The sequence below is a fragment of the Podarcis vaucheri genome (genome assembly GCF_965113315.1).
Source record: "Podarcis vaucheri genome assembly, chromosome: 10".
Taxonomy (NCBI): Eukaryota; Metazoa; Chordata; class Lepidosauria; order Squamata; family Lacertidae; genus Podarcis; species Podarcis vaucheri.
In genome coordinates this window covers 69,253,954-69,267,971 of record NC_138748.1, presented here as the reverse complement: position 1 = coordinate 69,267,971, position 14,018 = coordinate 69,253,954, and the positions used below count along the sequence as shown (strand labels likewise).

The window sequence follows — 14,018 nt, the reverse complement described above, 5'->3', positions numbered from 1 at the left end:
CGGGGGGCGCGGATCGTCTCTTGAGAATCTATCAGAGGCGCCCTCATATCGCTTATAAATAGATTAAAAAGGGTCGGAGCAAGGATACATCCTTGACGAACACCTCTATTGATGGTTACTGGATTTGAGAGGTCGCCTGCCGGAGTGATTCTCACCCTAGCGGCCGATCCGTCATGCAGTTTAGTTATTAGCCACAAAAGTCTTTTGCCCTCTGCCTGGCTGGTTCCCTGTAGCTTTGCTTCTCACAGGGAGGGAACCGCCAGAAGGCCTTCGGAGCTGGACCTCAGTGTCTGGTCTGAACGATGGGGATGGAGACGCTCCTTCAGGTATACTGGACCCAGGCCGTTTAAGTAAGTTGATTCCAGAGCCTGCAGCATGTGTGAGGTGGCTGTTCCACAGCTCTCCAGCATTAACTTAATAATAATACTTTATTATATATACCCCGGCCATCTATGGCTGCTTGCCTGTTTGAGAAAGAATCGGTTGCTCACCTGCTTGCGCCAGTTAATTGTTCAGCACCCAAACGTGCGATTAGAGTTGATGGTTCACGCAGCAGGACGGAGTGGTCTCCTCACTTAGGACAGGGCTTTGGGGGGAGAATAAAATGAAATTGTCTCGCCGTACCCGTTATTATATAAAACAGGCAAACCCAACCTTCTGCTCTCCGGATGTTTTGGCCTACAACTCCCATGATCCCTAGCTAACAGGACCAGTGGTCAGGGATGATGGGAATTGTAGTCCAAAACATCTGGAGGGCCGGAGGTTGGGGATGCCTGATATAAAAGCTGTAGTGTGCCTGGGAATTTTTAGTTCTGGTCACCCTCTGATCTTGGGACAGGGGCATGGCCCAAAATAAATGAATACCGAAATGAGAAAGAGATTGGAGCACCTTCTGTATGCAGAATGTTTAACACTTCTTTAGGGACACGGGTGGCGCTGTGGGTTAGACCACAGAGCGTAGGACTTGCTGATCAGAAGGTCGGTGGTTCGGATTCCCGCGACGGGGTGAGCTCCCGTTGCTCGGTCCCTGCTCCTGCCAACCTAGCAGTTCGAAAGCACGTCAAAGTGCAAGTAGATAAATAGGTAAGGTATATCTGGCGGGAAGGTAAATGGCGTTTCTTTGTGCTGCTCTGGTTCGCCAGAAGAGGCTTAGTCCTGCTGGCCACATGACCCAGAAGGTGTACCCCGACTCCCTCGGCCAGTAAAGCGAGATGAGCGCCGCAACCCCAGAGTTGGCCACAACTGGACCTAATGGGCAGGGGTCCCTTTAACTTTATCTTTAGTTTAGAGGATATGGGCGATTTCTGCGTTGGGGAAAACAAAGACCAAAATAGCTGCAACGCCCGGGCATGAATGGTCTTATTTACTTGAAATCACAGAACGGTAGAATTGGAAGACAACTAGTCCACTCCCAGCAATACAGGAATCACAGCTAAATAACCCTTTAACATATAGCTATCCAACCTGGGTTTGAAAATCTCCAGCGAAGGAAAGTCCACCACGTTTTGTCGAATTCTATTCCGCTGTCAAACAGCTTTTTAAAAGAGTGTGGATGATACTGAGAAAGATGGGTCAGTAGATACCTTTCCCGCCCTGACCTGGCCACAGTGATCCATGCGACGGTCACCTCCAGGCTTGACTACTGTAATTCGCTCTGCGTGGGGCTGCCCTTGAAACTATCCCACAAAACTCCAGCGGGTGCAGAATGCTGCAGCAAGGCTCCTCACGGGGTCCCTGTCATGGGAGCATATTCACCCAGTGCTTTTCCAGCTGCACTGGCTCCCGGTAGAGTACAGGGTCAGATTTAAGGTGCTGGTCTTGACCTTTAAAGCCCTTTGTGGCTTAGGGCCCTCGCATCTACAGGACCGCCTCTCCTGGTCTGCCCCGCAGAGGAACTTAAGGTCCATGAATAACCATAGTTTAGAGGTCCCGGGCCCTAAGGAAGTCAGACCATCCTCCACCAGGGCCAGGGCCTTCTCAGTGATGACTCCGACCTGGTGGAATGCTCTGTCCCATGAGACTAGGGCCCTTCAGGATTTAACCTCCTTTTGCTGGGCCTGTAAGACAGAGCTATTCCGCCTGGCCTTTAATTTGAATTCAGCCAGATCTTTTATTTCCCTTCTCTTCCCTCCCCCTCCCCTTTTATGAAGATCACCCGCTCTGAGATCCCACAGCTAATTCTCCCCTGGCCTCCTCGCTGGCCCAAGTAGGACCAATTCAGCCAGCTAGTCCTGGAGATTATCTGATTGATTTTTGAATTTTGAATTTTATTGTTATTCATGTTTTTATACCGTATTTTATGCTGCTTTTATAATTAAGTGTTTCAAAGCCTTTTTATTTTGTTGTTAGCCGCCCTGAACCCGGTTTTTGAACCGGGAAGGGCGGGGTATAAATAAAAAAATGTATTATTATTTATTATTATCAGACGGATTCCGATACACCTACACAAAGGAATGAAAATGTCTCAACCTGCAGCCCAAAGCAACCAAGAATGGGAGCGAGGGATGGAAGGAGGGACTGATTTCTGTTCCGACCTACGTCCATCGCATGTGGCGTTGCTTCTCTTCCACTGCGGTTCAGCTTCCGACAAAAAAAGAGAGCATTATTTTGCTTGCTGTCCAGTGTGGCAGACATTCCACAGCAGTCATTCCAATGCAGAGGAAACACAATGCAAAATGCAGGATAAGTCGTCCATGACATATCGTTTGTGGATTAAAAACAACAAATAGCAGCAGGGCTGGTTTTCTTTCTGGACAAGCAAGAGACCACCGGCAATTTCTGTCTCTGCGTCGGAATCCTCCAGCATCTGCTCCTGGGAGCTTCACTTATCTCGATTTCAAAGCCAAGGAGCCACTGCAGAGAAGGCCCTGCTTGCAGTCCCGGTGAAGGTGACTTCCGTTACTGATGGACAGGGCAGGGCGGCACTGGGATTTTGTCAAAAATTTGGAGGAGGGCTGGCTTCTTCGCAAGCTGCCGTGCGTGCATTCCGGTACTGTCAGGGGAGTCCCGCAACCCCGCCTGCAGGAGAATTTGCACGCATGCGGCATGCTGGCCTGAGCATGCCAGGTGCAGGGCTGTGGGAAGAGAAGAAGCAGACTTAAGATTGAAAGGGAAGTGTCAGGGAACTGCCATCGGAGCTAGAGGCGGAGGGAAGGCTCCAGAGGGATGCCGGAGAGGGTCCCAGTAGGGAGAGAGGCAGCCCATCTGCTGGGGAAGGAAATCAGCGTAACACCAGTGGAGAAGGGGGGCAGATGGGGGAATCGGAGAGGAGGCTCCAAGACTCCTCGCCGGAGAGCAGCGGAGAGAGTACGGGTACTCCGTTGCCCACACCCTCCCTGCGCAGAAGACTTCCGCGCAGGGAGAGGAGGAGGAGACTTGGCGTCAAACAACTTTTATGCTGGAAAAGGTTCAAGAAACGCCCACTGATGGATTCTGCCAGCGACTGAGACAGTCACGATGCTGGAGGCTGTTCAGTCAGAAAGGGTTTAACCAGGTAACCTCGCCAGCAGTGGCGGCAACTTACGCACGAGTAACCCCTAAACCCATTACAGGAAGGGTTTGGTGGCCAGCTGCTCATGGCACAGTTTCTTTCTCGCTTCATTCATTCACACACACACACACACACAATTTTCTGTTTTACAATCTAGAATACTCATTTAAACATCCTTAAAATATCAATGACTTCCCTTCTTCTCTTTCCCATGGTTCATTTTGCATATCATAAATCCCTGCATATTCTGCAGAAACTAAACCAATCAGTCTTCCATTATTACCTCCATCAAAACTTATTTACACTGTTGAATTTATCTTAATGCTGCCAACGTTTTCAAGTGTACACAATTCCCCCCCCCCATATATTCAATAAACATTTTCCAATCTACTCTAAACGTATGTTCTTCTTGTTCTCTTATTCTATATGCTAAGTCTACAAGCTGCGCATATTCTGTCAACTTAAGTTGCCATTCTTCTTTAGTTGAGACCTCGCTCGTTTTCCATTTTGGGGCTAACAAAACACGGGCAGCAGTAGTGGTGTACATAAATAACCTTTTTTGATACGGAATTTCCGTCTGAATTATCCCCAACAAAAAATACTCTGGGTTGTTGTTTTTTGGAAAAGTACTTTAAAACATTTTTTTCAATTCATTATGCATCATTTCCCAATACTCTTTTGCCTTTTTGCAGGTCCACTACATATGAAAGAATGTTCCCGCTACCTCATTGCATCTCCTCATTGCATGTTGACAGCTTCCAGGAGGCGCAGGTGATAGCTAAGTGCAGGATGGGGAGCAAAGGTGGACAAACGACCCCAGAAGGAGCCTGTCATGTCCCCCCCCCCCGAGGTATTGTTGTTGTTGTTTAGTCGTTTAGTCGTGTCCGACTCTTCGTGACCCCCTGGACCAGAGCACACCAGGCACTCCTGTCTTCCACTGCCTCCCGCAGTTTAGTCAAACTCATGCTAGTAGCTTCGAGAACACTGTCCAACCATCTCGTCCTCTGTTGTCCCCTTCTTCTTGTGCCCTCCATCTTTCCCAGCATCAGGGTCTTTTCCAGGGAGTCTTCTCTTCTCATGAGGTGGCCAAAGTATTGGAGCCTCAGCTTCAGGATCTGTCCTTCCAGTGACCACTCAGGGCTGATTTCCTTCAGAATGGAGAGGTTTGATCTTCTTGCAGTCCATGGGACTCTCGAGAGTCTCCTCCAGCACCAGAATTCAAAAGCATCAATTATTCGGCGATCAGCCTTCTTGATGGTCCAGCTCTCACTTCCATACATCACTACTGGGAAAACCATAGCTTTTACTATACGGACCTTTGTTGGCAAGGAGATGTCTCTACTTTTTAAGATGCTGTCTTGAATAACTCAGAGAAGCTATGAGCTATGCCGTGCAGGGCCACCCAAGATGGACAGGTCATAGTGGAGAGTTTTGACCAAACGTAATCCACCTGGAGGAGGAACCGGCAAGCCACTCCAGTATCCCTGCCAAGAAAACTCCATGGACCAGAGGTATTACGCCTCCCCAACACCCCATCCACCCCACTGGAATCCTGTTTGTGCAAATGCCAGACGTAATCCCAATACAAATGTGAAAGGGTCTTACCGGTACGATTTTTTCCATCCGTCGCATTCAGATCAGCGCCAAGCAACAGAAGAGTCTTGATTGTGCCTGCATGTCCTTCCTGCGTTGTTAGAGAAGAGACACAACTTTCACGCTCAGCAAAAAATAAACAAAACCAGAACCTTTCTCTATCTAGGCCAGGGATCTGGGAACCTGTGGCTGTCCTGATGTTTATTGGACTCCAGCTTCCATCATCCTTGGCCATTGGCCATACAGGCTGGGGCTGATGGGAGTTGGAGTCCCACAACATCTGGATGATCACAGGTCCCCCTCCCTCCCATTTCATTCCCATTCCCCTTCTGGTTTCAAAGTGGACAATCTGACACAGTGCAGATTAGCAGTGGGCTAGACACACTGCTTGTACAAAGGTCCAAGTTTCAGCCCCGGACTCAGCTACATTAGTAAAGAAAATGATGATTTGAATGCACTATAAACATGCAGCACCAGATGGCGCCAGAGAGCAGGGAATTTTTATATGTGTTTTTCCATAGGGATTTTTTATTATTATTTTGTTGAAACGATCTAATTTCTGATTTATTTACAGCATTTCCCCCTCCTGTTGGTAGACAGGCACCTAGAGTTGCTACCTTTGTTCTGGCAAAATACAAGACAGGGCGTGGCGGTCCTTTACATTTATAAAAATATTTTATATATAAAAAACTATATGCTGGTATGTATGTATATATGTATGTATATATGTATGTGTGCAGGTTTTGGTGTCTTCGGGTGTCTTCCCGTGTAAGAGTCGGGGTGTCTGTGCGACGTTTCGACGAGGTCTCACTCGTCATCTTCAGGCTGGTGCTTTCGGCTTCTTGTTACTGGAACAGAGCAGAATCTGGTGTTTGAGTTCCTATAAATACTGTTGAGGGGTGTGGTGTATAGCCTCCAACGTTCTGGGCAGAGAGGAAGTTCCTAGATTAGTGTGCCTTTTCTTCTTTTGTTCCTTAATTACTTGAGGGATATCTTGAGTGATTTCATGAGTGATATTCTGAATACCACTGGGTGGGTCATTAAGTGTAGATTAGTTGCTAAAGCTTTCGTGTCTTGACCTCTTGAGCTTGTGAAGAGTTTTTCTGAGAAGATGGCTGTGCTGCATTTAGTTGTGCTCTGGCTTGGCTTCGTGTATAGGGGCGAGCTGTGGTTTTGTGCTTTGTGCCAGCCAGATCTGTGTAGGGATTGCAGGGGGGTGCAGCATCCGGAGGTGCCACTATAGTTTGGCTACTGGATGGAGTCTGTAATATGTCTGTGGAGAGGGTCTGGGTTTGGGTCTGATGTGGTTGATTGGTGACGGCGTTCTGTGTGCCTCTGGTTCTGGTGTCGGTTTTTGTGGGGAGGGCTAATTTCCAGATGTCTGGCAGGCGGGATGTGTCGTCACGCTTGTTCATGTTGTGAGGGTGTTTCTCTATCTCGATGGCTTCCATGATTATTCTCTTGTGGTGATGTTCCATGTTAAAGAGCAATTTGGAATCTGCAAAATTAATTTCGTGTCCTGTTTCTTTCATGTGTTGGAAAAGAGAGGAAGTTTTTTCTTCTTTTTTGACGGCATTCTTGTGTTCTGCGATACGTGCATTTATTCGTCTGTTTGTTTGTCCAATGTACGTGGCTGGGCAGACTTTGCAGGGTATTTCATAGACCCCTTGGTTTTCCAGCTGGATTTTGTCTTTTGGGTTTCTGAGGATATTGGCTATTTTTTGGTTGGTGCAGAAGGCTGTTTTGATATTGTGTTTATGGAGGATTTTGCTGATTTTGTCTGTAGTGCCCTTGATATAAGGAAGGAGGGCCATGCCATTGTTTTCTTCTGTGTCTTGGTTTTTGGGGGGTGTTTCTTTTTGGATTAGCTTCGTAACCCTGTTTTTCTGGTATCCATTGGCGATTAACACATTTGAGAGATTCTATAACTCAGTTGTCAAGTGGTCTTTGTCAGCCAGGCGTTTGGTTCTGGAGATGAGAGTCTTGGCTACGGAGTTTATTTGTGCAGGGTGGTGGTGTGATTGTGCATGTAAGTAGCGGTTGGTGTGTGTTTTTTTCCGGTAGATAGTGTGTCCTAGGGAGCCATCAGGATTTTTTGTAGATTAGGACGTCAAGAAAGGGGAGTTGGTTGTTGTCTTCTATTTCCATAGTGAATTGTATTTTGGGGTGTAGGCTGTTGAGATGTGTGAGGAAGCTATCTAGTTTTTCTTTCCCGTGTGGCCAAATTACAAAGGTGTCGTCAACATATCTGAGCCAAAGTTTGGGTTTGTGTTCTGACTTGTCTAAAGCATTGGTTTCAAAGTGTTCCATGTACAAATTTGCGATGACCGGTGAGAGGGGTGATCCCATAGGTGCTCCTTCTATCTGTTTGTATCTTTGTCCATTGTGGATGAAGTACGTGTTGGTTAGGCAGTGGTTGGTCAGGTCCAGGATGTATTTGGGGGGGTTGTATTTGTTTTGAATGGCTGTCAAGGCTTCATTAATGGGCACTTGAGTGAAGAGAGATACAACATCGAAGCTCACAAGTAGGTCATCGGGATGTAGGTATTGCTTCTTTATTGTTTCTATGAACTGGAAGGAGTTAGTAACGTGTGAAGCGATGGATTCTGCATAGGGCTGAAGTTGCTTAGCGAGAAATTTAGCGAGATTTTGTAGAGGTGAGCCTATGGAGCTGACTATTGGTCTGAGTGGTGTTCCTTCTTTGTGTATCTTGGGGAGACCGTAGAGTTTGGGGCATCTGGATGATTTTTCTCTGGGGATGATTCTTAGCTGGATTTCTTCACTGATAGGAGAGGCTTTTATTTTGGATTTTGTGGTTTTTTCCAGATAGGTGGTGGGATCTGATGAAGCCAATAAAATCAGACTTGAAGTCACCAACATCCTCTGCTCCAGCAAACCACCCAGAAGCAATTTACACAAAGAAGAACAGAAAGCACTCACCAACCTGAGGAAAGACAACAACATAATCATTCTCCCAGCAGACAAAGGCAACGCCACTGTTGTGATGAACACATCGGACTACCAAGCAAAACTATCAAATCTACTCCAAGACCCTACCTACCAACCTATAAAAACAGATCCCACCACCTATCTGGAAAAAACCACAAAATCCAAAATAAAAGCCTCTCCTATCAGTGAAGAAATCCAACAGAGCAGTTCCAGTAACAAGAAGCCGAAAGCACCAGCCTGAAGATGACGAGTGAGACCTCGTCGAAACGTCGCACAGACACCCCGACTCTTACACGGGAAGACACCCGAAGACACCAAAACATATATATATATATATATATATATATATATATATATATATATATATATATATATATATACATATATACATATTTGCTTTCGTAGATTTTCACGGGTACAGGAATGCAGGTTTTGGTGTCTTCGGGTGTCTTCCCGTGTAAGAGTCGGGGTGTCTGGGCGACGTTTCGACAAGGTCTCACTCGTCATCTTCAGGCTGGTGCTTTCGGCTTCTTGTTACTGGAACAGAGCAGAATCTGGTGTTTGAGTTCCTATAAATACTGTTGAGGGGTGTGGTGTATAGCCTCCAACGTTCTGGGCAGAGAGGAAGTTCCTAGATTAGTGTGCCTTTTCTTCTTTTGTTCCTTAATTACTTGAGGGATATCTTGAGTGATTTCATGAGTGATATTCTGAATACCACTGGGTGGGTCATTAAGTGTAGATTAGTTGCTAAAGCTTTCGTGTCTTGACCTCTTGAGCTTGTGAAGAGTTTTTCTGAGAAGATGGCTGTGCTGCATTTAGTTGTGCTCTGGCTTGGCTTCGTGTATAGGGGCGAGCTGTAATTTTGTGCCTTGTGCCAGCCAGATCTGTGTAGGGATTGCAGGGGGGTGCAGCATCCGGAGGTGCCACTATAGTTTGGCTACTGGATGGAGTCTGTAATATGTCTGTGGAGAGGGTCTGGGTTTGGGTCTGGTGTGGTTGATTGGTGACGGCGTTCTGTGTGCCTCTGGTTCTGGTGTCGGTTTTTGTGGGGAGGGCTAATTTCCAGATGTCAGGCAGGCGGGACGTGTCGTCACGCTTGTTCATGTTGTGAGGGTGTTTCTCTATCTCGATGGCTTCCATGATTATTCTCTTGTGGTGATGTTCCATGTTAAGAACACAAACCCAAACTTTGGCTCAGATATGTTGACGACACCTTTGTAATTTGGCCACACGGGAAAGAAAAACTAGATAGCTTCCTCACACATCTCAACAGCCTACACCCCAAAATACAATTCACTATGGAAATAGAAGACAACAACCAACTCCCCTTTCTTGACGTCCTAATCTACAAAAAACCTGATGGCTCCCTAGGACACACTATCTACCGGAAAAAAACACACACCAACCGCTACTTACATGCACAATCACACCACCACCCTGCACAAATAAACTCAGTAGCCAAGACTCTCATCTCCAGAACCAAACGCCTGGCTGACAAAGACCACTTGACAACTGAGTTACAGAATCTCTCAAATGTGTTAATCGCCAATGGATACCAGAAAAACAAGGTTACGAAGCTAATCCAAAAAGAAACACCCCCCAAAAACCAAGACACAGAAGAAAACAATGGCATGGCCCTCCTTCCTTATATCAAGGGCACTACAGACAAAATTAGCAAAATCCTCCATAAACACAATATCAAAACAGCCTTCTGCACCAAACAAAAAATAGCCAATATCCTCAGAAACCCAAAAGACAAAATCCAGCTCGAAAACCAAGGGGTCTATGAAATACCCTGCAAAGTCTGCCCAGCCACGTACATTGGACAAACAAACAGACGAATAAATGCACGTATCGCAGAACACAAGAATGCCGTCAAAAAAGAAGAAAAAAACTTCCTCTCTTTTCCAACACATGAAAGAAACAGGACACGAAATTAATTTTGCAGATTCCAAATTGCTCTTTAACATGGAACATCACCACAAGAGAATAATCATGGAAGCCATCGAGATAGAGAAACACCCTCACAACATGAACAAGCGTGACGACACGTCCCGCCTGCCAGACATCTGGAAATTAGCCCTCCCCACAAAAACCGACACCAGAACCAGAGGCACACAGAACGCCGTCACCAATCAACCACACCAGACCCAAACCCAGACCCTCTCCACAGACATATTACAGACTCCATCCAGTAGCCAAACTATAGTGGCACCTCCGGATGCTGCACCCCCCTGCAATCCCTACACAGATCTGGCTGGCACAAGGCACAAAATTACAGCTCGCCCCTATACACGAAGCCAAGCCAGAGCACAACTAAATGCAGCACAGCCATCTTCTCAGAAAAACTCTTCACAAGCTCAAGAGGTCAAGACACGAAAGCTTTAGCAACTAATCTACACTTAATGACCCACCCAGTGGTATTCAGAATATCACTCATGAAATCACTCAAGATATCCCTCAAGTAATTAAGGAACAAAAGAAGAAAAGGCACACTAATCTAGGAACTTCCTCTCTGCCCAGAACGTTGGAGGCTATACACCACACCCCTCAACAGTATTTATAGGAACTCAAACACCAGATTCTGCTCTGTTCCAGTAACAAGAAGCCGAAAGCACCAGCCTGAAGATGACGAGTGAGACCTCGTCGAAACGTCGCACAGACACCCCGACTCTTACACGGGAAGACACCCGAAGACACCAAAACCTGCATATATACATATATATATATACACACACACACACACACAAACATATATATCACATACATAAACATATACATATATATATACACACATACACACTCACACAAACACACATATATATGAGTGTGTGTGTGTGTGTGTGTGTCTGTGTCTGTGTGTATGTATATGCGTGTGTGTGTATATATATATATATATATATGGGACACAGGGGGCACTGTGGTCTAAACCACAGAGCCTATGGCTTGCCCATCGCGATGGGGTGAGCTCCCATTGTTCAGTCCCAGCTCCTGCCAACCTAGCAGTTTGAAAGCACGTCAAAGTTCAAGTAGATAAAAAGTACCGCTCCGGTGGGAAGGTAAATGACATTTCCGTACGCTGCTCTGGTTCGCCAGAAGCGGCTTAGTCATGCTGGCCACATGACCCGGAGCTGTACGCTGGCTCCCTCGGGCAATAAAGCGAGATGAGCACTGCAACCCCAGAGTCATTCGTCACTGGACCTAATGGGCAGGGTTCCCTTTACCTTTATATATATATATATGTGTGTGTGTGTGTATAAATATGTATATGTGTATGTGTATATGTATACAGTGGTACCTCAGGTTACATACGCTTCAGGTTACATATGCTTCAGGTTACAGACTCCGCTAACCCAGAAATAGTGCTTCAGGTTAAGAACTTTGCTTCAGGATGAGAACAGAAATTGTGCTCCGGCGGTGCGGTGGCAGCGGGAAGCCCCATTAGCTAAAGTGGTGCTTCAGGTTAAGAACAGTTTCAGGTTAAGAACAGACCTCCGGAGTGAATTAAGTACTTAACCTGAGGTACCACTGTATCAGAGTGGTTTACAATAATCACACCTAAAACCATACAATAAAAACAATTTTTTAAAAATCAGAAATTAATTATTATGGGCCGTAAGACTGCAGGAAAGGGCCTGTCTTGTATTAATGGATGGGATATAAGCTACTCTGGGAGCCTTTTTGGCTGAAAGGCCCCTCCAAACACCCTCAATATAATGAACAAAAGGACTGGGAACTCCTCTCCCCCCCTATTTGCCACAAACCCTAGAAAGCCACTGCCAGCCAGAGTAGAGAGAATTGTATTTTTATGCTGTGAGATCTATGGATGAAGGGTATACCAATAATAATAACTATTATTATTATTATTATTATTATTATTTATACCCCGCCCACCTGGCTGGGTATCCCCACCACTCTGGGCAGCCTCCAACAGAACATTAAAATACTGTACAATAACCTATTAAACATTAAAAGCTTCCCTAAACAGGGAATAATAATAATAATAATAATAATAATAATAATAATAATAATAATAATATCAGACTAGATGGGACCAAGGGTCTGGCTCAGGGACAAGGCAAGCCCAGATGTTCTTCGATGAATTGCACATGTCGGCAATTCAGTTTTAATAGCCCCATTTATCTTCCGCAGGCCATGCGCTGGCAGCTGAAGAGCTGCTGAGAGAATTAAGTCTCGTGAAGATAAAAGGCTGGATTCCTAGCTGTAAATCTAATGCACTTCTGCTTAGCAGGCCAGCGTCGCTCTTTATAATGGCAGGCTCAGCGGCTGAGCGCTTGGCAGCCAAAAATGGAGCCAGTGATGTACAAGAGGCGGGGAATCAGAACGGGCAGAGAATTTCCTAGTTTTAAAGGAACCAAACAATAGAGCGCTTTTGTGCAGGGAGTGGCGGGCAGCATGGAATAAAGATGGTGCGGAGGAACTTATAATTATTCTTATGTATCACCGTATTTTTCGCTCTACAAGACGCACCAGACCATAAGACGCACCTAGTTTTTGAGGAGGAAAACAAGAAAAAAAAAATTCTGAATCTCAGAAGCCAGAACAACAAGAGAGATCGCTGTGCAGAGAAAGCAGCAATCCCTCTTGCTGTTCTGGCTTCTGGGATAGCTGCGCAACCTGCATTCGCTCCATAAGACGCACACACATTTCCCCTTACTTTTTAGGAAGGAAAAAGTGAGTAAAAAATAAAAATAAAATAAAAATAAAATAAAAGCAAAAAATACGGTAAGTTTGTAGGCCACCCTTCATTTGCAGTTCTCAGCCTAAAAATGCATTATTAAAAACACAAGGTAAAGGTAAAGGGACCCCTGACCATTAGGTCCAGTTGCGGACGACTCTGGGGTTGCGGCGCTCATCTCGCTCTGTAGGCCAAGGGAACCGGCGTTTGTCTGCAGACAGCTTCCAGGTCAATGTGGCCAGCATGACTAAGCCGCTTCTGGTGAACCAGAGCAGCGCACGGAAACGCCATTTACCTTCCCGCTTGAGTAGTACCTATTTATCTACTTGCACTTTGACGTGCCTTTGAACTGCTAGGTTGGCAGGAGCAGGGACCGAGCAACGGGAGCTCACCCCGTCGCAGGGATTCGAACCGCCAACCTTCCGATCGGCAAGTCCTAGGCTCTGTGGTTTGTCCCAAAGCGCCACCTGCGTCCCTATTAAAAACACAAAGTACATGATTAAAAACAAGAACAGAAAAATACAAACCCTTAGCCCCCTGCAACCCATTGGCTCTCCAGATGTTGCTAACTACAACTCCCACCATCCCCGCCCATTAACATCTGGAGGGCTCCATCAGTAAAGCATGAGACTCTTGAATCTGAGGGTCGAGGGTTCGAATCTCACGTGGGGCAAAAGAGTCCTGCATTGCAGAGAGGGTTGGACTAGATGATGTGTGGCAACTCTACGATTCTATGCCAGTTCCGTGCAACAGCATTGCACAGATGCGGGACAATGTTTAAGAGAAGAAACAAGGACAAGCGGGACATAAAATGGAAGAATGGTATAAAGATGTGTGGGATATAGCTATGGTGACTGGGGACGGCCGCCGGGACCACATAACACCGGTCTTGAAAGACCTACAGTACGTTTCCGAGCACAATTCAAAGTGTTGGTGCTGACCTTGAAAGCCCTAAACGGCCTCTGTCCAGTATACCTGAAGGAGCATCTCCACCTCCATCATTCTGCCCAGACACTGAGGTCCAGCTCCGAGGGCCTTCTGGCGGTTCCCTCCCTGCGAGAAGTGAGGTTACAGGGAACCAGGCAGAGGGCCTTCTCGGTAGTGGCATCCGCCCTGTGGAACGCCCTCCCGTCAAATGTCAAAGAGAACAACAACTACCTGACATTTAGAAGACATCTGAAGGCAGCCCTGTTTAGGGAAGCTTTTAATGTGTGACATTTTGATGTATTTTTAATCCTTGTTGGAAGCCGCCCAGAGTGGCTGGGGAAACCCAGCCAGATGGGCGGG

General features: G+C 46.3%; 1 protein-coding gene across 5 annotated transcripts in view; it reads right to left on the bottom strand.

Annotated features, from left to right (window-relative positions):
• Positions 1–278: 278 nt before the first annotated feature.
• ANKRD16 (ankyrin repeat domain 16) overlaps positions 279–14,018 on the bottom strand; it is a 30,252-nt gene continuing 16,512 nt past the window's right edge. For 3 of the 5 annotated variants that reach the window (XM_082239205.1, XM_082239206.1, XM_082239207.1), the window contains 2 exons: positions 5,096–5,174; positions 1,349–3,074 (listed from right to left, as the gene is read on the bottom strand). In XM_082239205.1, the coding sequence (XP_082095331.1) occupies positions 2,899–3,074; positions 5,096–5,174 (255 nt within the window). In that variant the 3' untranslated portion in view covers positions 1,349–2,898. Of the gene's footprint in view, positions 587–1,348; positions 3,075–5,095; positions 5,175–14,018 lie in introns of those variants that run through there. The other 2 variants (XR_014223709.1, XR_014223710.1) reach the window with 2 other exon arrangements.